At 51.1% G+C, this 15,767-nt stretch overlaps 1 protein-coding gene across 2 annotated transcripts in view; it reads right to left on the reverse strand.

The window, feature by feature from the left end:
* The window catches only part of LOC137429296 (sodium/glucose cotransporter 4), a 90,397-nt gene that overhangs the window by 55,042 nt on the left and 19,588 nt on the right, over positions 1-15,767 (reverse strand). For both annotated transcript variants that reach the window (XM_068119262.2, XM_068119264.2), the window contains 2 exons: positions 15,556-15,661; positions 217-297 (listed from right to left, as the gene is read on the reverse strand). In XM_068119262.2, the coding sequence (XP_067975363.2) occupies positions 217-297; positions 15,556-15,661 (187 nt within the window). The remainder of the gene's footprint in view (positions 1-216; positions 298-15,555; positions 15,662-15,767) is intronic.

The raw sequence follows: 15,767 nt of genomic DNA on the forward strand, positions 1-15,767 counted from the left end.
AATAGCCCATTACTGGGCTAAATTGTAAAAGAAAATAATTTTCACTTTTTGCTTACTTTGAATTGAAACTGTAGTTAATAATTGCACCACTAAAACAATGAATATGAAAGGAAATGTATGTTACCAAAGCATGATGAAAGAGAAAAGAGAAGTAAATAAAAGAACAGTCATAAAGAAACAGACAAAGTAAATTTCTAGAGAGAAAAAAGGATTTACCAATGAAAGTGAGGATGAAAGCACCTGCAACCATGACCAGTGTGTGTAACGTGTCTGTGTACATGACTGCAGTCAGCCCACCTGCACAAATCACAAATCAGACATGCAACCTTGGAAAGCTGCATCAACATCATGCAACAATGGACAAGCATTGCAATGGCTCTGTTATCAACTTGTATTGAGTAGCATGGTGACTTAGTTAAGGGACCTCCGATATATGCTGGCTAAGGAACAGCCAAACATGAACAGCCAAACATGAACAGCCAAAACATATCGGCTTAATACTGAATGAAAACTACCTGATAAAAAGCATCCAGGTTTAATTTACACTCACCTTCCATGGGTATGTCCTGTGTCACGAGCAGACCCATCAGAAGCCAGGGTGTGGTGGTGTAAGTCAAAGGTGGTCCAGGAAGTCCCCAAGAACATCATCATATGTTGATCTGTTTGGTGTTCCCATCTGAATTGATGGCTGGTGATGAAACACCATGTCTAAATACCATTACCTACACTACCGCTCAAAAGTTTTAGAACACCTCAATTTTTCCAGTTTTTATTGAAATTTAAGCAATTCAAGTCCAGTGAATAACCTGAAATGGTACAAAGGTAAGCAGTAAACTGTTCGAGGTTTTAAAAAAAGTTTAGGTTAGCAAAAACGGGAAAATAATGTAAATTGCACAGTTATATTGTGAAAAAGGCCTTCTTCAGGGAACAAGTAATGGGTTAACAACTTACAGCTGTTCTGCAGCAATGTAAGTAAATGAAGCCTTGAAAGTTGATGCAAACAATTCTAACAGGTGTCCCAACCTCTGCTGATTACTTGATTACAAACCCCCTGTCTGTATAAAAGCAGTATTGGAACAGACTGTTATTACACCATCTGAAGCATTATTTGGACAATATTGCACTGCAGGAAGTAGTATATTGCTGTCATAATGGTGAGAAAAAGGCAATTAACAAAGGAAGACAGACAGACCATTATAACCCTTAAAAGTGTAGGTCTTTCCTTTAGATAAATTGCAAAGTAAGCCAAGGTGTCAGTGAGTACAGTTGCCTACACCATCAAAAGGCACTTGGAAATTGGAGGAAACTCTGACAGGAAGAGGTCTGGCAGACCCAAAGCCACAACAGAATCAGAAGACAAGTTTCTGAGAGTCAACAGCTTGTGTGATAGGCGGCTCACAGGACAACAGCTTCAAGCACAGCTTAACACTGGTCGAAGTAAACAAGTCTCAGTTTCAACTGTGAAGAGAAGACTTCGAGCTGCAGGTTTTACAGGTCGAGTGGCAGTAAGAAAGCCATTGTTAAGATGGCAAAATAAGAAAAAGAGGCTTGCCTGGGCCATGAAGCACCGCCAGTGCACTACTGAAGACTGGAAGAAGGTCTTATGGACCGATGAATAAAAATTTATATCTTTGGTTCATCACGCAGGGTTTTTGTACGCCGTCGAGTAGGCAAAAGGATGGTTCCTCAGTGTGTGACACCAACTGTCAAACATGGAGGAGGAAGCATGATGGTCTGGGGCTCTTTCGTTGGATCCAGAGTCGGCGACTTGCACAGAGTGACTGGCACCCTGAACCAAAACGGCTACCACAGCATTTTGCAGCGCCATGCAATACCCTCTGGTACACACCTAGTTGGTCAGGGGTTCATCCCACAGCAAGATAATGACCCTAAACACACCTCCAGGCTATGTCAAAACTACCTTCGAGGAAAAGAACAAGACGGTAGGCTTCAAATCATGGAATGGCCAGCACAGTCTCCAGACTTAAACCCCATCGAGCTGGTTTGGGATGAACTGGACAGAAGGGTGAAAGCAAAGCAACCTACAAGTGCAACACATTTATGGGAACTTCTGCAAGTGTTGGGAAGAACTTCCCGAACAATATTTGATTTCCATTGTAGAAAGAATGCCACGAGTGTGTTCGGCGGTTATATCTGCAAAAGGTGGCTACTTTGCCGAGTCAAAAATTTAAATTAAATTTTGTTAAATAAAATGATTCTATGATTTATTTTTTATCTCCAATTGTTTATTTGTTCTATGCTTAAATTCAGAGTACATTGAGACATTAAACTGCGTAAATTTCAATAAAAACGGGAAAAATTGAGGTGTTCTAAAACTTTTGACCGGTAGTGTAGATCTTTTTTTTTTTTTTTTTTTTTGTATACAAGATCGAGGCTCGTGAAAGCTAACATTAATCACACAAAAAGACAAACCGACACACAAAACACAAAAAACAAGGGGAGCGGCAGACAAGATGGGGAGAGAGGGGGAAGGACACAAACACAACATTTGAGAGCAGGGACATCGGGAGGACTTGGGGGGAGGTGGGAGAGGAATAAAACATATGAACACTGCAAGGACTCTGGGGTGAATTACCGGGGGTAGAAAAGATCAAGGTTTTCGATGGGGGAAGATAAGAGATGGTGGTGAACAGCTGTTTTAAAGACCTGGAGGGAGGAGTGGAATTGAAGAGAGTGGGGGAGTTTGTTCCAGAGGTGGGAGAAAAGAGGAATGAAGGAGAGAAGGTGAGCAGAGAGTCTTGATTTTGGCAGTTTAACCATAAGAGGGATGCAGGCAGATCTTGTGCGACCTGCAGGAATATTTGGGGGACAGAGAGAGAGCTGGGGGAGCAAGGCCGGAGAGGAGTCGGTAGAAGACGGAAAGACCACCAACCTGCCTGCAGTGAGTAAGCGAGAGGCCCTCGGAGTTAGCTTCATCGCGGGAGAATCCAATGATTCTGAAAGCTTTGGTTTCAACAGCGTGAAGCCGAGCTAGGTGTGAGGCAGGAGCACCGGCCCAGAGGGGAGAACAGTATTCCATTGAGCTGCGGATGAAAGCCTTGTATGTGGTGAGGAGCTCAGGTGTGCCAAGGAAGGACTTCGCATGACGGAGGATGCTCAGTCGGCGACTGGCTTTGGAGGCCAGATTTGAAATGTGGTTTTCCCAGGAAAGATCATGGCAGATAGTGAGACCCAAAAGCTTGAGTGAAAGAACTTCTTGGAGAGGATTGTTCAGAAAGTGGATGGGAGGGTTGTCCAGTCGGTCTTTTCGGAGAGACATAGTAAGAGTCTGAGATTTGTGAGGATTGAAAGACACGTTCCACTTGTTTGCCCAGTCTGTGATTTTGTCCAGGTCTGCAGAGAGTGAAGAGGCTGCAGACTGCCGATCTGAGGGGATGAGGAATGGAGCGGCAGAGAGTGGAGTCATCAGCAAAGAGATAGAGAGGATTTTCAAGAGAGTCAGAGAGATCATTGATGAAGACCAGAAAAAGCACAGGGCCCAGAACACTGCCTTGGGGAACTCCAGCCTGAACAGGAAGGGGAGATGAGAGAAACCCATTCAGGGCCACACGTTGACTACGACTAGAGAGGACGTCCGCAAGCCATGCGTGAAGATTTCCATGGATACCATAGGAGGAGAGTTTGGTGAGCAGAGCGGGGTGCCAGACCGTATCGAAGGCATGTGATATGTCAAGGGAGACTGCTCTGATTTGCTGTTTGGCATTGAGGACCTACATCCATTGTTGAGACAGCAGAAGCAGCATGTCCAGAGTAGAGTGACCTGGTCGAAAACCAAATTGATGATCAGAGATCAAGCCATTGGAGAAGAGGAAAGATTTCATATCTGAATCAATGATGGATTCCATGACTTTGCTGATAATTGGGAGATGGCTGATTGGTCTGTAGTTGCAAGGATCTGTTTTTGCACATTTTTTGTGTAAAGTGGTGATGTTGGCTGATTTCCAAGCTGATGACAGATGACCTTGAGCAAAAGAGAGGGTGAAGAGAACAGAGAGAGGGAGTGAAAGAGAGGCAGAGCAGGATTTTAGGACCTGTGGGCTGGGCTGATGCCGTCAGGTCCAGTTGTAGAATCAGAGTCGAGGGTTGACAGAAGCTTCTCCACCTTGTCAGGAGGAAAGGACACAGAATCCAGGAGCAGCTGGGTACGAGTGGGTACGGTGGGTAAGGAGAGGGATGGGTTTGGGACACAAGATTTAGATGCAAACACAGAGTTGAGGCATTCAGCTTTTTCACGTGCGGAATCAGCTGTGTAGCCGTTTGAGGTAAGGGAGGGGATGGAGGGGGAACAAACACCAGAAACAGATTTGACCAGACGCCACCAAGATTTGGAAGAGGGACACAGGTTTGAGAGTTCGGTCTTGAGAGTGGAGAGATATTGTTTCCTGGCTCTTCTGAGGGTGGACACACACTTGTTTCGAGCTTTGTGAAAGGAAATGAGATTTCCTTCCGTTGGATTTGCTTTCCAGGAGGCGAAGGCAAGTTGTTTCTGGGCAACTGCCTCACCACAAGATTCAGTGTACCATGGATGGGAGTAAGGGTATGACAACTGAGGACGAGATGGGATAAATCAGTGCATGAGAGAGAGAGCAATTTACTTCATGGAAGAATTCCCAGGATGAGTTGATGTCAGAGGTGGTAGAGATGGGCGACCAGTCCAGATGATTTATGGCTGCTTGAAGACCATGCCAGTTGGCCTGAGTGAAATGCCAGACTCGTCGATGCTGAGGAGGCTCTCTGAGAATGGTCAGAGAGATGTCCACTTTAACAATCACATGATCAGATGAGCCGATTGGAGCAGAAGAAGAGCAGCAGACATTTGCAGGGAAGTTTGTCATAACCAAGTCTAGAAGAGAAGATGCTCCGTTGACTGAGATCCGGGTCAGGAAATTGACAGATTGTGTCGGTCCCAGTGAGTCGCAGAAGTCTTTTGCTGAGGAGCCATGGCTGGTGGGAGAGGTACCCACACCCAGCCAACTGGCATGGTGACAATTGAAATCACCACATATGAGGAAGAGAGATTTGGGATGAGTAGATAGAAGTTCGTCCATATTATCAGACAGCGAGATGTAGATGGAGTCATCACTGTTTGGTGGACGGTACAAAACACATATGAACAAGAGGTGGGAGCGAAGGGGAAGCCGTAGCCAGAGGTATTCCTGGGGGCGAGGTGGAGAGAGTGCAGTGCAGGGCGAGTGAGGAAGAGAGTTTTTGATAAAGATAGCAACCCCACCTCCAGGACGAGGCTCATGTCTATCATACCGGAGGAGGGAGTAACCCGGGAGAGATACTAAGGAATCATAGACATCATGAAGGAGGAACGTTTCTGTTAAGCAGATGTAGTCTGGTTTGTCAGAAGCAACCTTAATGGAGAGATCAGTTAAGTTTGAGTGAAGGCCCCGGATGTTTGAGGTCCATACCATTAATGAAGAGGAAGGGGGAGCATCGGATACAGAACGGGGGGGGGGGGGAGGGTGGGGGGGAGGGTAAGATGTGGAAAAGGAGGAAGCGGTAGGGAGAGCGGTTGAAAGTGTGTCAGAGACTTCAGAATAGCTTGGGGAAAGGGAAGGATGGGGCGGGCAAAAGGTTTGATGGTGATTGGGTGAGGCACAGTGAGGTGTTATTTGAAGGGGGGACAGAGTGAGGAAGAAGGTTGGGGGAGATGGAGGTGAGAGTTGGAAGGGAGAAGAAGTGGGGAGGACACTGAGGAGGAGGGGTGAGAGGGGGGAAATGGAGATAAAATGAGGGTGGGGAGATTTGAAGGGGAGGGGCGAGGAGGGAGTTTATGAGGGGAGGGGTTAGGGTGGAGTTTAGGAGGGAAGGGGCAAGGGGGGGGATTTGAAAGGGATGGGTGATGGGGGAGATTTCAAGGGGAGGGATGAGGGGGTTGTTTAGGAGGGGAGGGGCGAGGGGGAGTCTAGGAGGGGAGGGGTGAGTTTGGATTTTAGAAAGTGTTGTGCGATTAATGGGAAACGAACATTTATTGCAAAATGAGTTTCTTGTGACCTTCGAGTCAGAGATACGTTTAAGGACGCTGGAGGGTGGGGGGTGGGGGGGGGGGGTGGAGTGCAGGTGAGTTTAGGGAATGTAGGAAAGAGGAACTGTAAGAGATGGAATTTTTTTTTGGAATGAATAGATTTGGTGAGCAATTCGAAAGCAACCTTTTAAAGAAGAAGAACAAAAAAGTGTTATAATATATGACAGAATATAGCACTTCAGGGGAAAGTTTAAACATTTTAAAATTGAACAGTGAAAACTATCTGGGGAATTGAGGGTGAAACACGTGGTCGAAGAACGAACGAACGAATAAGAACAAAGAAGGAAATGTTTTTTTTTGTTGTTGTTTAGTTAAGATTTTAAACAAGGAGGTATGGGGTGAAAAGACTGGGAAAAACTGAGAACGAATAAATGGACCACAATCGACCGCTGAGAGAAAATAAAGCCTCAAGGTAGGAAATAAGGTACTTGGGCGCAAAAAACACAGCACGCCGATTTTTTATACAGGTATGAAAGATTAACACCGAGAATCTTCCTCGGGACACACTATAGATACACACGCCGAAAGATAAATACAGTTTCGACAAAAATACAATTGTGAACTTAACTTCGAAAATGTGGATTTTTGGTGATGTTTCATGAAGATCGGTTTAATGAAGACCTGTAGGTGATTGACAAACAGACAAACAAACCGACAGAATAACGCACACGACCAATCAATATACTTGAAAAATCTTCGATTTTCGCAAGTAACAAACAGACAGACAAAACGTAACCTCTGTCCACCTTTGGTGTGAGGCAGTAAATAAGACAGAGCCCAATGTGCATGGGCAAAAGATAGAGCCGAGTTGTTCTTGAGTACCTTTAATAAAGACAACTATTTCAACTTGACATCTTCGCAGCAATCCCACCACATATACACTACTCACAATAAGTTAGGGATATGTGGGAGTGAGTTGATTTTTTTTATAGGGGTGTGTGTTTCACTTCACTGATTTTTGGGATAGGCAGACCATTGTATGTGGGTTATGCAATCACCTTGTTTTGTGTTCTGTATGAAATGTGCTCACGGTACACTGTTTGTTTGTCCTATGGGGGTCAATACTCAAAAACTCAAATTCACAATCATGGTCAAAACAGCATACATTTGTGCATTTCTGGGGGTATAAAGGCAGGTATTGTTGAGGAATATTGCCCAGTACACCATTCGACCAACAATGCGTACACGACGTCGCTTAACAGACGAGGAGCGCCACCTAGCCATAGCCCGCCTGCATGTCGGCAGTAGGCAGTCTGATGTCGCCGTCTAATTTGGCGTGTCACAGAGTGTCATCAGCAGGTTGGCTACGAAGCATACAGGCACTGGCAGCGTTCGGAATCGACCCAGGAGTGGAGCTCCACGTGTCACCGATCGGAACGATGACCAGTACCTGAGGACCTACGCTCTCTGGCACCGAGATGTGAGCGCTCTGCAGCTTCAATCACGTTTGCGAGAGGCCAGGGGTACCAGGGTGTCCAGACAAACCATCGGCAACCGACTCCACCGCTTTGAGTTGAATGCTAGACGTCCGTTGCAGGTGACACCACTGACGGCAAGACACCATGTTAACCGTTTGCAGTGGGCACAAGACCACGTCACCTGGACCATGCAGCAGTGGTCGTCCATCCTGTTCACTGATGAATCCCGGATCACCCTGCACAGAAAAGATGGCCACCGACATCACTGGAGATGGCAAGGTAAACGGTACGCCGAGGTCAACATGGTCCCGAGGCACCGCTTTCGAGGAGGTGGCGTAACAGTCTGGGCAGGCATCGCCAGTTAGCGCAAAACGGCACTGGTGTTTGTAGATGGGACAGTTACTGGCCGTTCTTACCTGCGGGACATCATAGACCCCATTATCATCCCTCAGTACACTCAACGTACCCCAGATTTCATCTTCATGGATGACAACGCGCCTCCTCACCGAGCCAGAATCGTCACAGCTCGTCTTCAGGAAGTCGGGGTTCCTCACATGGAGTGGCCGGCCTTGTCACCCGACCTGAACCCAATCGAGCATGTCTGGGACCCAACTGAAGCAGCATCTGGATGCACGTGCCGTGCAACCACGTGACCTAGCTGAACTCCGCGCGGCACTGGTGGAGGAGTGGAACGCACTTCTGCAGATCAACATCATGAGGCTGGTGAGGAGTATGAGGAGTCGGTGTCAAGCGGTGATCGCTGCAAATGGTGGGAACACACGCAACTGAAATCCTGAATTTATGGTTTTGGGGGTATCACCCATATGACGGGACTTGTTGTAACCAATAAATATTGAAATCAAGAATGCTGTGTTTTTTCACACTCATTAATAACCATAGAATTAGGACCAACAACTTTTTTCAACATAATTAATACACAAAATCAACTACACCGAAGAACCTGCCAATATCCCTAACTCATTGTGAGTAGTGTGTGTGCCATGGTACAGCTGATTAAATTCACCAGTCATTGATCAAAAAGTGTATGACTGCTAAGGCGATTGGCCGGGTACATCCAGGGTACATTCAAACTAAAGGTGCTTAAGGCCTTTGCTTCAAAACTACCAGCCATTCTGGACAAGCTGTTTCAGTTTCACTACAATACAGGCATCTGCCCAACCATGTGGAAATATGATCAGGATACATCTGACATTGAGACAAGCATTGCCCAAACAGCTTTCTTCCAATCATCATCAGCGCCAAAGAATAAATCATCCACAAACATTTGAAAAACAATCATTACAAATATCAAAATGAAAACAATCAGAAGGATTACCTCAATTCCCACAAACATGGATCAACTCATAACCACCTAACCCAATTATTTGTTCCTCATCTGTGGTGACTTCGATTGGCACCATACCAGCTGGTTGGGTATTATCTCTGCAAAAAGCAGCCATTTTGTTGCAGCACAGGTCTTCGGTGACTGTGTGTCTGACCTGATGTGTAAATTTTCCAACAGATTTCTGCCACTTGCACATACTCCCTCCTAGACCTGATCACGACTAACTTCCCATTCAATCTCCCTTGTTCCTCCTCTGCCTCTCTGACTCCTCAACTTGCCTCTCACAAAAGCATTGGGCTGCCATCTCCAGAACATCAGAAATTTTTTCGGCCTTGTAATATTTCGCATAAGCGTTCTTTCTTTCTCCTGCACTTATTTATCCCATCCCATCTGCGGTTATCCTAACCATTCTCTCAGCCCTGAGATTCCACCTGTAGAATTTTTAAATGATAATTATGATGTTGTGGCGGACACGATGGCTCGCTGGCGCGGTGACATCATTCCACGCACCAAGAGGGTGTCGGCCACGCCCAAGGGGTAGGCGTGGCCTCGGGATATACACGGGGCTCGCAGCCCCGAGCAAGTCAGTGCTACAATTTGAGCTTTACAATAAAGACTCTTTTGACCCTACGCGTTGTGGCTTACCTTCTTTGGCAAACAAGTTGCGTGCGTAGCACCACGCTACACTGGTGACCCCTTTTGGTTCAGCCGTCGCTGACCACAGAACGCGCCATGGCCAGCAACGCGGTCGCGGTAAAGCTCCCTGAGTTTTGGGAAGCACAGGCTGAGGTATGGTTCGTGCAGGCCGAAGCACAGTTCCAGCTTCGAGGAATAACGGCGGACGAGACGCGTTACTATCACGTGATCGCCGCCCTCGGGCCCGGCACGGCCGCCCGAGTCATGTCCATCCTGCGGCACCCACCGGCGGAGCACAAGTACACGGCGCTCAAACGTCTCCTCATCGCCACGTTCGGCCTCACGGAGCTCGAACGGGCGGACCGCCTCCTGGACCTTCCCGAACTCGGCGACACATGACCATCGGTACGGATGGACTACATGCTGTCGTTGCTGGGTGACAAAGCCCCAGATTTTTTATTCCGGGCGCTTTTTCTACGCCAGCTACCGGCACAGATACGCCTCGCGTTGGCCGGTTCCAAAATAGGGGAACCCCGCGCTCTGGCCGTCGAGGCCGACAAGTTTTTCGCGGCTTGTGACACGCGGGCGAGCTTCGGTGCGGCCGTCGCGGATCCCGAGGCTGATGCGCATGCACACCTTGTGGATCCCGAGGCTGATGCGCATGCACACCTCGTGGTCGCCGCCACGCCCCGCCCACCACCACTGCAGCGGCGAAAGCCGCGTCCTCCGCCGCTCCCGCCGCAAGCCTGGTGCCGTTTCCATGCCAGGTTCGGCCACAAGGCTATGAAGTGTTGCCCGCCGTGCTCGTTTGGCAAGTCGGGAAACGACCGAGCCGACGCTCGGTAGCGGCCCTGAGCGTCGGCAATTCTGGCAGCCTCTTATTCATTACGGACACGTTGTCCGGGCGCCGCTTCCTCTGCGACACAGGAGCACAGGTAAGCGTCATCCCAGCCCACATGTCCGACAAGCGAACTGCGGGCCGGGGCCTCGCGTTGCTTGCAGCCAACGGTACACCCATACGCACATTCGGGAAGCGCTGCCTCTCCCTGCGGTTCGGAAGGCAGCGCTTTCAATGGTAGTTCGTAACCGCCAGCGTGCCCATGGCATTGCTCGGTGCGGACTTCCTATGTGCAAATGGGTTGTTGGTGGACGTGAAGCACAGAAGGCTCGTCCAGGCCGAAACCTTTAGCTCGCTCGCTTGTTCGCTGAGCAGCTCGTTGAGCGGCTCACTGACCGGCTCACCGAGCGGCTCACCAAGCGGCTTGCTAAACGGTTCCGTCCCGGCGAGTTTGGTTTGTACGCTTCCGGCAGCGGATGACTTTACCCGCCTCCTCGCCAGTTTCCCGGCCCTCACGCGGCCCACCTTCTCGGCGGTGGCCGTCAAGCATGGGGTGGAGCATCACATCCCCACCGTCGGGCCACCGGTCTACGCACGGGCACGCCGCCTCGTGCCGACGAAGCTCGCGGTGGCGAAAGTGGAGTTCGCTACGCTGGAGCGGCTGGGCATCGTGCGGCGCTCCAATAGCGCTTGGGCATCACCGCTGCACATCGTGCCGAAGCCCGGCGGGGGATGGCGGCCGTGCGGGGACTACCGCCGCCTCAACGATGCTACCACCCCCGACCGCTACCCGGTCCCTCACATCCAGGACTTTTCCGCCCGATTGGCGAAAATGTCCCTCTTTTCCAAGGTGGACCTCATCCGCGGCTACCACCAGGTCCCCGTCAGGCCGGAAGACATACCGAAGACGGCCGTCATTACACCATTCGGCCTCTTCGAGTTTCTGCGGATGCCCTTCGGGTTGAAGAATGCGGCTCAGGCGTTCCAGTGGCTGATGGACAGCGTCTTGCGCGACTTGGATTTCGTTTACGTCTACCTGGACGACATCCTCGTCGCAAGCGCTTCCCGTGAGGGGCACCTCCGCCATCTCCGCACGCTCTTCGAACGCCTGGGCCAGCATGGCCTGATCATCAACCCCGCCAAGTGCCGGTTCGGCGTCGCCGAAATAGACTTTTTGGGGCACCGCGTCACCAGGCACGGGGCCATCCCCTTACCGGCCAAGGTGGAGGTGGTCAGGGGGTTTCCGCGCCCCCGCACGATCAAGGGGCTCCAGGAGTTCCTGGGCATGGTGAACTTTTATCACCGGTTCCTGCCCCGCATCGCCCAGCTCCTGCGCCCCCTGCACGAGGCCCTCTGGGGGAAGCCGGGCAAAGGTGACGTTGCTTGGACCGAACCGATGGACGCGGCGTTCACGGGCGCGAAGCTCGCCTTGACTAACGCCACCATGCTCGCGCACCCGGCGCCCGATGCACCGATCGCCCTCACCACCGACGCGTCGGACTATGCGGTGGGCGCGGTGCACGAGCAATGGGTGAAGGGAGCTTGGCAGCCGCTGGTGTTTTTCAGCCGGCAGCTCCGCCCGCACGAACGGCGGTACAGTACCTTCGACCACGAGCTCCTCGGGCTTCACCTGGCGGTCTGGCATTTAAGCCATCTGCTCGAGGGCCGTTCGTTCATGGCCTTCGTCGACCACAAGCCCCTGGTCTTCGCGATGGCCAAGGCCGCCGAGCTGTGGTCGGCCCGGCAGCGTCACCTCTCGGCCGTGTCCGAGTACACGACGGACATCCGGCACGTCGCGGGGAAGGACAACCCAGTGGCGGATTGCCTTTCCCGGTCCGTCGCCCACGCGGTCCACCTCGGGATCGACTATGCCCGGATGGCGGCGGACCAGACCGCCGACCCCGACGTCCAGGCCTTGAGGACCGCCGTCACGGGCCTCCGCGTCACCGAGGTGCCGTTCGACGGCGCAGGCACGGCCCTCTTGTGCGACGTCTCCCTCGGCCGGCCTCGCCCCATCGTGCCCGCGGGCTGGCAGCGCCGGGTTTTTGACGCCATCCACGGCCTGTCCCACCCGGGCACGAAGGCCTCCCAGAGGCTGGTCGCCGACAAGTTCGTCTGGCATGGCCTCCGTAAGACCGTCCGCGATTGGACCAGGACGTGCCTCGCGTGCCAGCGCGCGAAGGTGCACCGCCACACCCAGGCCCTGTTGGCCCCGTTTACTGTGCCCGAACGTCGGTTCGACCACGTTCACGTGGACTTGGTGGGACCTCTGCCCCCCTCGCGGGGTTTCACCCACGTCCTCACCATGGTGGACCGCACCACCCGGTGGCCGGAGGCCGTGCCTTTGGCGGCGACGACGGCGGCGGACGTCGCGCAGGCGTTCATCGCCACCTGGGTTGCCCGGTTCGGCGCCCCCTCGGACATCTCGTTCGACCGCGGCCCCCAGTTCACCTCGGAGCTCTGGGGGGGCGGTCGCGCGGGGGCTCGGCGTCCAGCTGCACCGCACCACGGCCTACCACCCCCAGGCCAACGGCCTGTGCGAGCGCTTCCATCGCTCCTTAAAGGCCGCGCTCCGGGCCACCCTCCGCGACGGCGGCTGGGTCGACAGGCTCCCCTGGGTCCTGCTGGGCCCCAGGACGGCGCCCAAGGACGACCTGCGCGCATCCGCGGCGGAGTTGGTCTTCGGACAACCGCTGCGGGTGCCGGGCGAGTTCCTCCCCGACTCCACGGCACCATGGTCCACGGCGCAGCAGCGCTCCGCACTGCAGGAGACCGCCCAGAGGTTCGCCCCGGTGCCGACGGCGCACCACGGGTGCCCGCCAACGCACGTCACCCCGGAGCTTCGCACGGCGGAGTACGTGTTCGTCCGCCACGACGCCCACCGGACACCGCTGTGGCCCCCGTACGACGGGCCCTTCAGCGTGCTGGAGACCGGGGCGAAACACTTCACCCTGGACATCGGCGGTACTCCTGACCGCGTTTCCGTGGACCGCCTCAAGCCGGCCCACCTCGACGTGGACCACCCCCCGCCAGTGGCTTGGCCCCCGCGTCGGGGCCGCCCCCCGGCGGCCGGACCGCCGGCACCGCCCAGCCCCAACGGCACGCCACCACCCTGTCCTGCACCCATCCCAGATGCCGCCAGCGGCATCCCAGTCGGCATCGCGGCATCCCAGACGCCGCCAGCCGCCAGAGGGCGCTTCGGCCGGGTCATCCGTTTGCCCCGTTCGCCAAACTGACCCTTCAGGTGCGCGGGAATTCTGGGGGGGCGCGTGTGGCGGACACGATGGCTCGCTGACATCATTCCGCGCACCAAGAGGGTGTCGGCCACGCCCGAGGGGTAGGCGTGGCCTCGGGATATACACGGGGCTCGCAGCCCCGAGCAAGTCAGTGCTACAGTTTGAGCTTTACAATAAAGACTCTTTTGACCCTACGCGTTGTGGCTTACCTTCTTTGGCAAACAAGTTGCGTGCGTAGCACCACGCTACAATGTCATAGGTCACGTGTTATGGGCGCCATCTTGGAAAAACCGAAAAACTTTGCACCTCTTTTTCTCCGAAAGTGCTGCATAGAAAAAATTGAGACATGGCTCATTGTAAATAACTCTTCATGGGAATAACATATGTTAATGATGATGTCATAGGTGCCCCCATTATGACGTCAGAATTCGACAAGTACAAAAGTTCATCCGATCAAGATTATATTTCTTGAGCGTCTTCTTGGAATAAATTGGTGGAGAAAAAAAATGATGACGTCATTAATCACGTGGTTCCGGCCGCCATCTTGGAAAAACCGAAAACATTTGCACCTCTATATCTCCGAAAGCGCTGCATAGAAAAAATTGAGACATGGCTCATTGTAAAGAACTCTCCATGTGGAATAACATATGTTAATGATGATGTCATCGGTGCCTCCATTGTGATGTCATAATTTGACAAGTATAAAACTTCATCCTATCAAGATGAAATTTCTTGAGCATCATCTCGGGATAAATTGGTGGAGAAAAAAATAATAATGATGACGTCATCGGTCACGTGGTACGGCCGCCATATTTGTTTTAACACAGCCTTTAAAACCACTGAAAACACGTCCTGGCGAGGGTCTGCAATCTCTGATTGCTCTTTCAAGTTTCCATTTGCAGAAAAGCCTTCTGATGACTGTTCAATTGCACTCTTCCCTTCAGGGCACAAAGCGAATGGTGTACCACAATCTCAGGTCATCTCCAATCCCTACCTTTGATTTTGTTTTTGTACCCTACCTATTAGGTAGATTAAATTTACCCCCATGAAACTTGAAGTTATAGGTCTCACCATCATCAGTGACCTTTCCTAAGCTGACCACATAGAAAAAATGGCCTCCAAATCCAGCCACAGACCAGGCATCCTCCATCGATCCAAGTCTTTGATCTGGAAATGATTATAGACACTGATCTGATAAATGGAACATGTCCTTCAATCCTAGAGCTACTCAGAGTTTACAAGACCCATATCTGTAGCTTAATGGAGTACTGCTGTCCACTATGAGTGGGCTCCCACCATCACATCTGGCTCACCTGGGTTCTCTGGAATAAAAACCTTTCACAATTATTGGAAAACTCGCGTGATGAGGCCGAAGCTCTTGGTCTGTTGCTCTCACATCGCAGGAAGATTGGTGGTGATCTGTTTTCTCCCTTCTATTCTCCGATATTTTTTCCTCTGCTTTGTCATTCCTACAACCATCCCTATCTACTGCAGAATGCACACGTTCTTCGAGTAACCTCCTCCTGGTTAGGCTTCCAAAATCCAGGCTAACCACAGAACTCAACTCCTTTATTCCTCGCTTCTCCCATCTTTGGAACCACAGCCTTCCAGAGGCTGTTCTGTCTCACTCTTCCCTCAAGTAATGGACTGCCATCTCTTGTCATCCCCAATTCTGACTCGTGTTCTTTATTACTGCCATTAACCTTTCCTAGCCCAACCTTACTTGCTAGTTTTTTGTTTCCAACTCTCCCCCTTCTCCTCTTTTCCTGTTTGTTCATTCCCCTGATGTTTTCCCCATTGTCAGTTCTACCTTGCTCTTTTATAAGCCTCGCTCCTGTAAATAAAAATCAAATCAAGTATGAAGATGACTGTGCATGTATCATGTGTGTGTGTGTATATATATATTGTTAAGATAATTGCACTTTGTTCATCTTTGCTTTTTATTAAAAAATGAACTTTGAATGGGAAAAGTGGCACAAAGAGGGAATATAATGAACAAAGGGGCAGTTGCCAAGCTAGAAATCTACCAGCAATGGTGAAGACTGCAGTCAGAAGAAGCAGGGCAATGATGGAAAGGTAAAGATTCCAACCAAGAGACACTTGTATAAAAAGGCCGCCAGAAAATAGGTCTGCCTGTTGGTAAAAGAGTGACATAAAAGGAAAACGGGTGCAGGAGAAAAGGGTACATCAGTTAGTGTAATCAGAGGAATACCAATTTGGGTATTTTTTAAATGACATT

This window comes from Myxine glutinosa, chromosome 1 (genome assembly GCF_964187855.1).
Source record: "Myxine glutinosa chromosome 1, kmMyxGlut1.1, whole genome shotgun sequence".
Classification (NCBI taxonomy): domain Eukaryota; kingdom Metazoa; phylum Chordata; class Myxini; order Myxiniformes; family Myxinidae; genus Myxine; species Myxine glutinosa.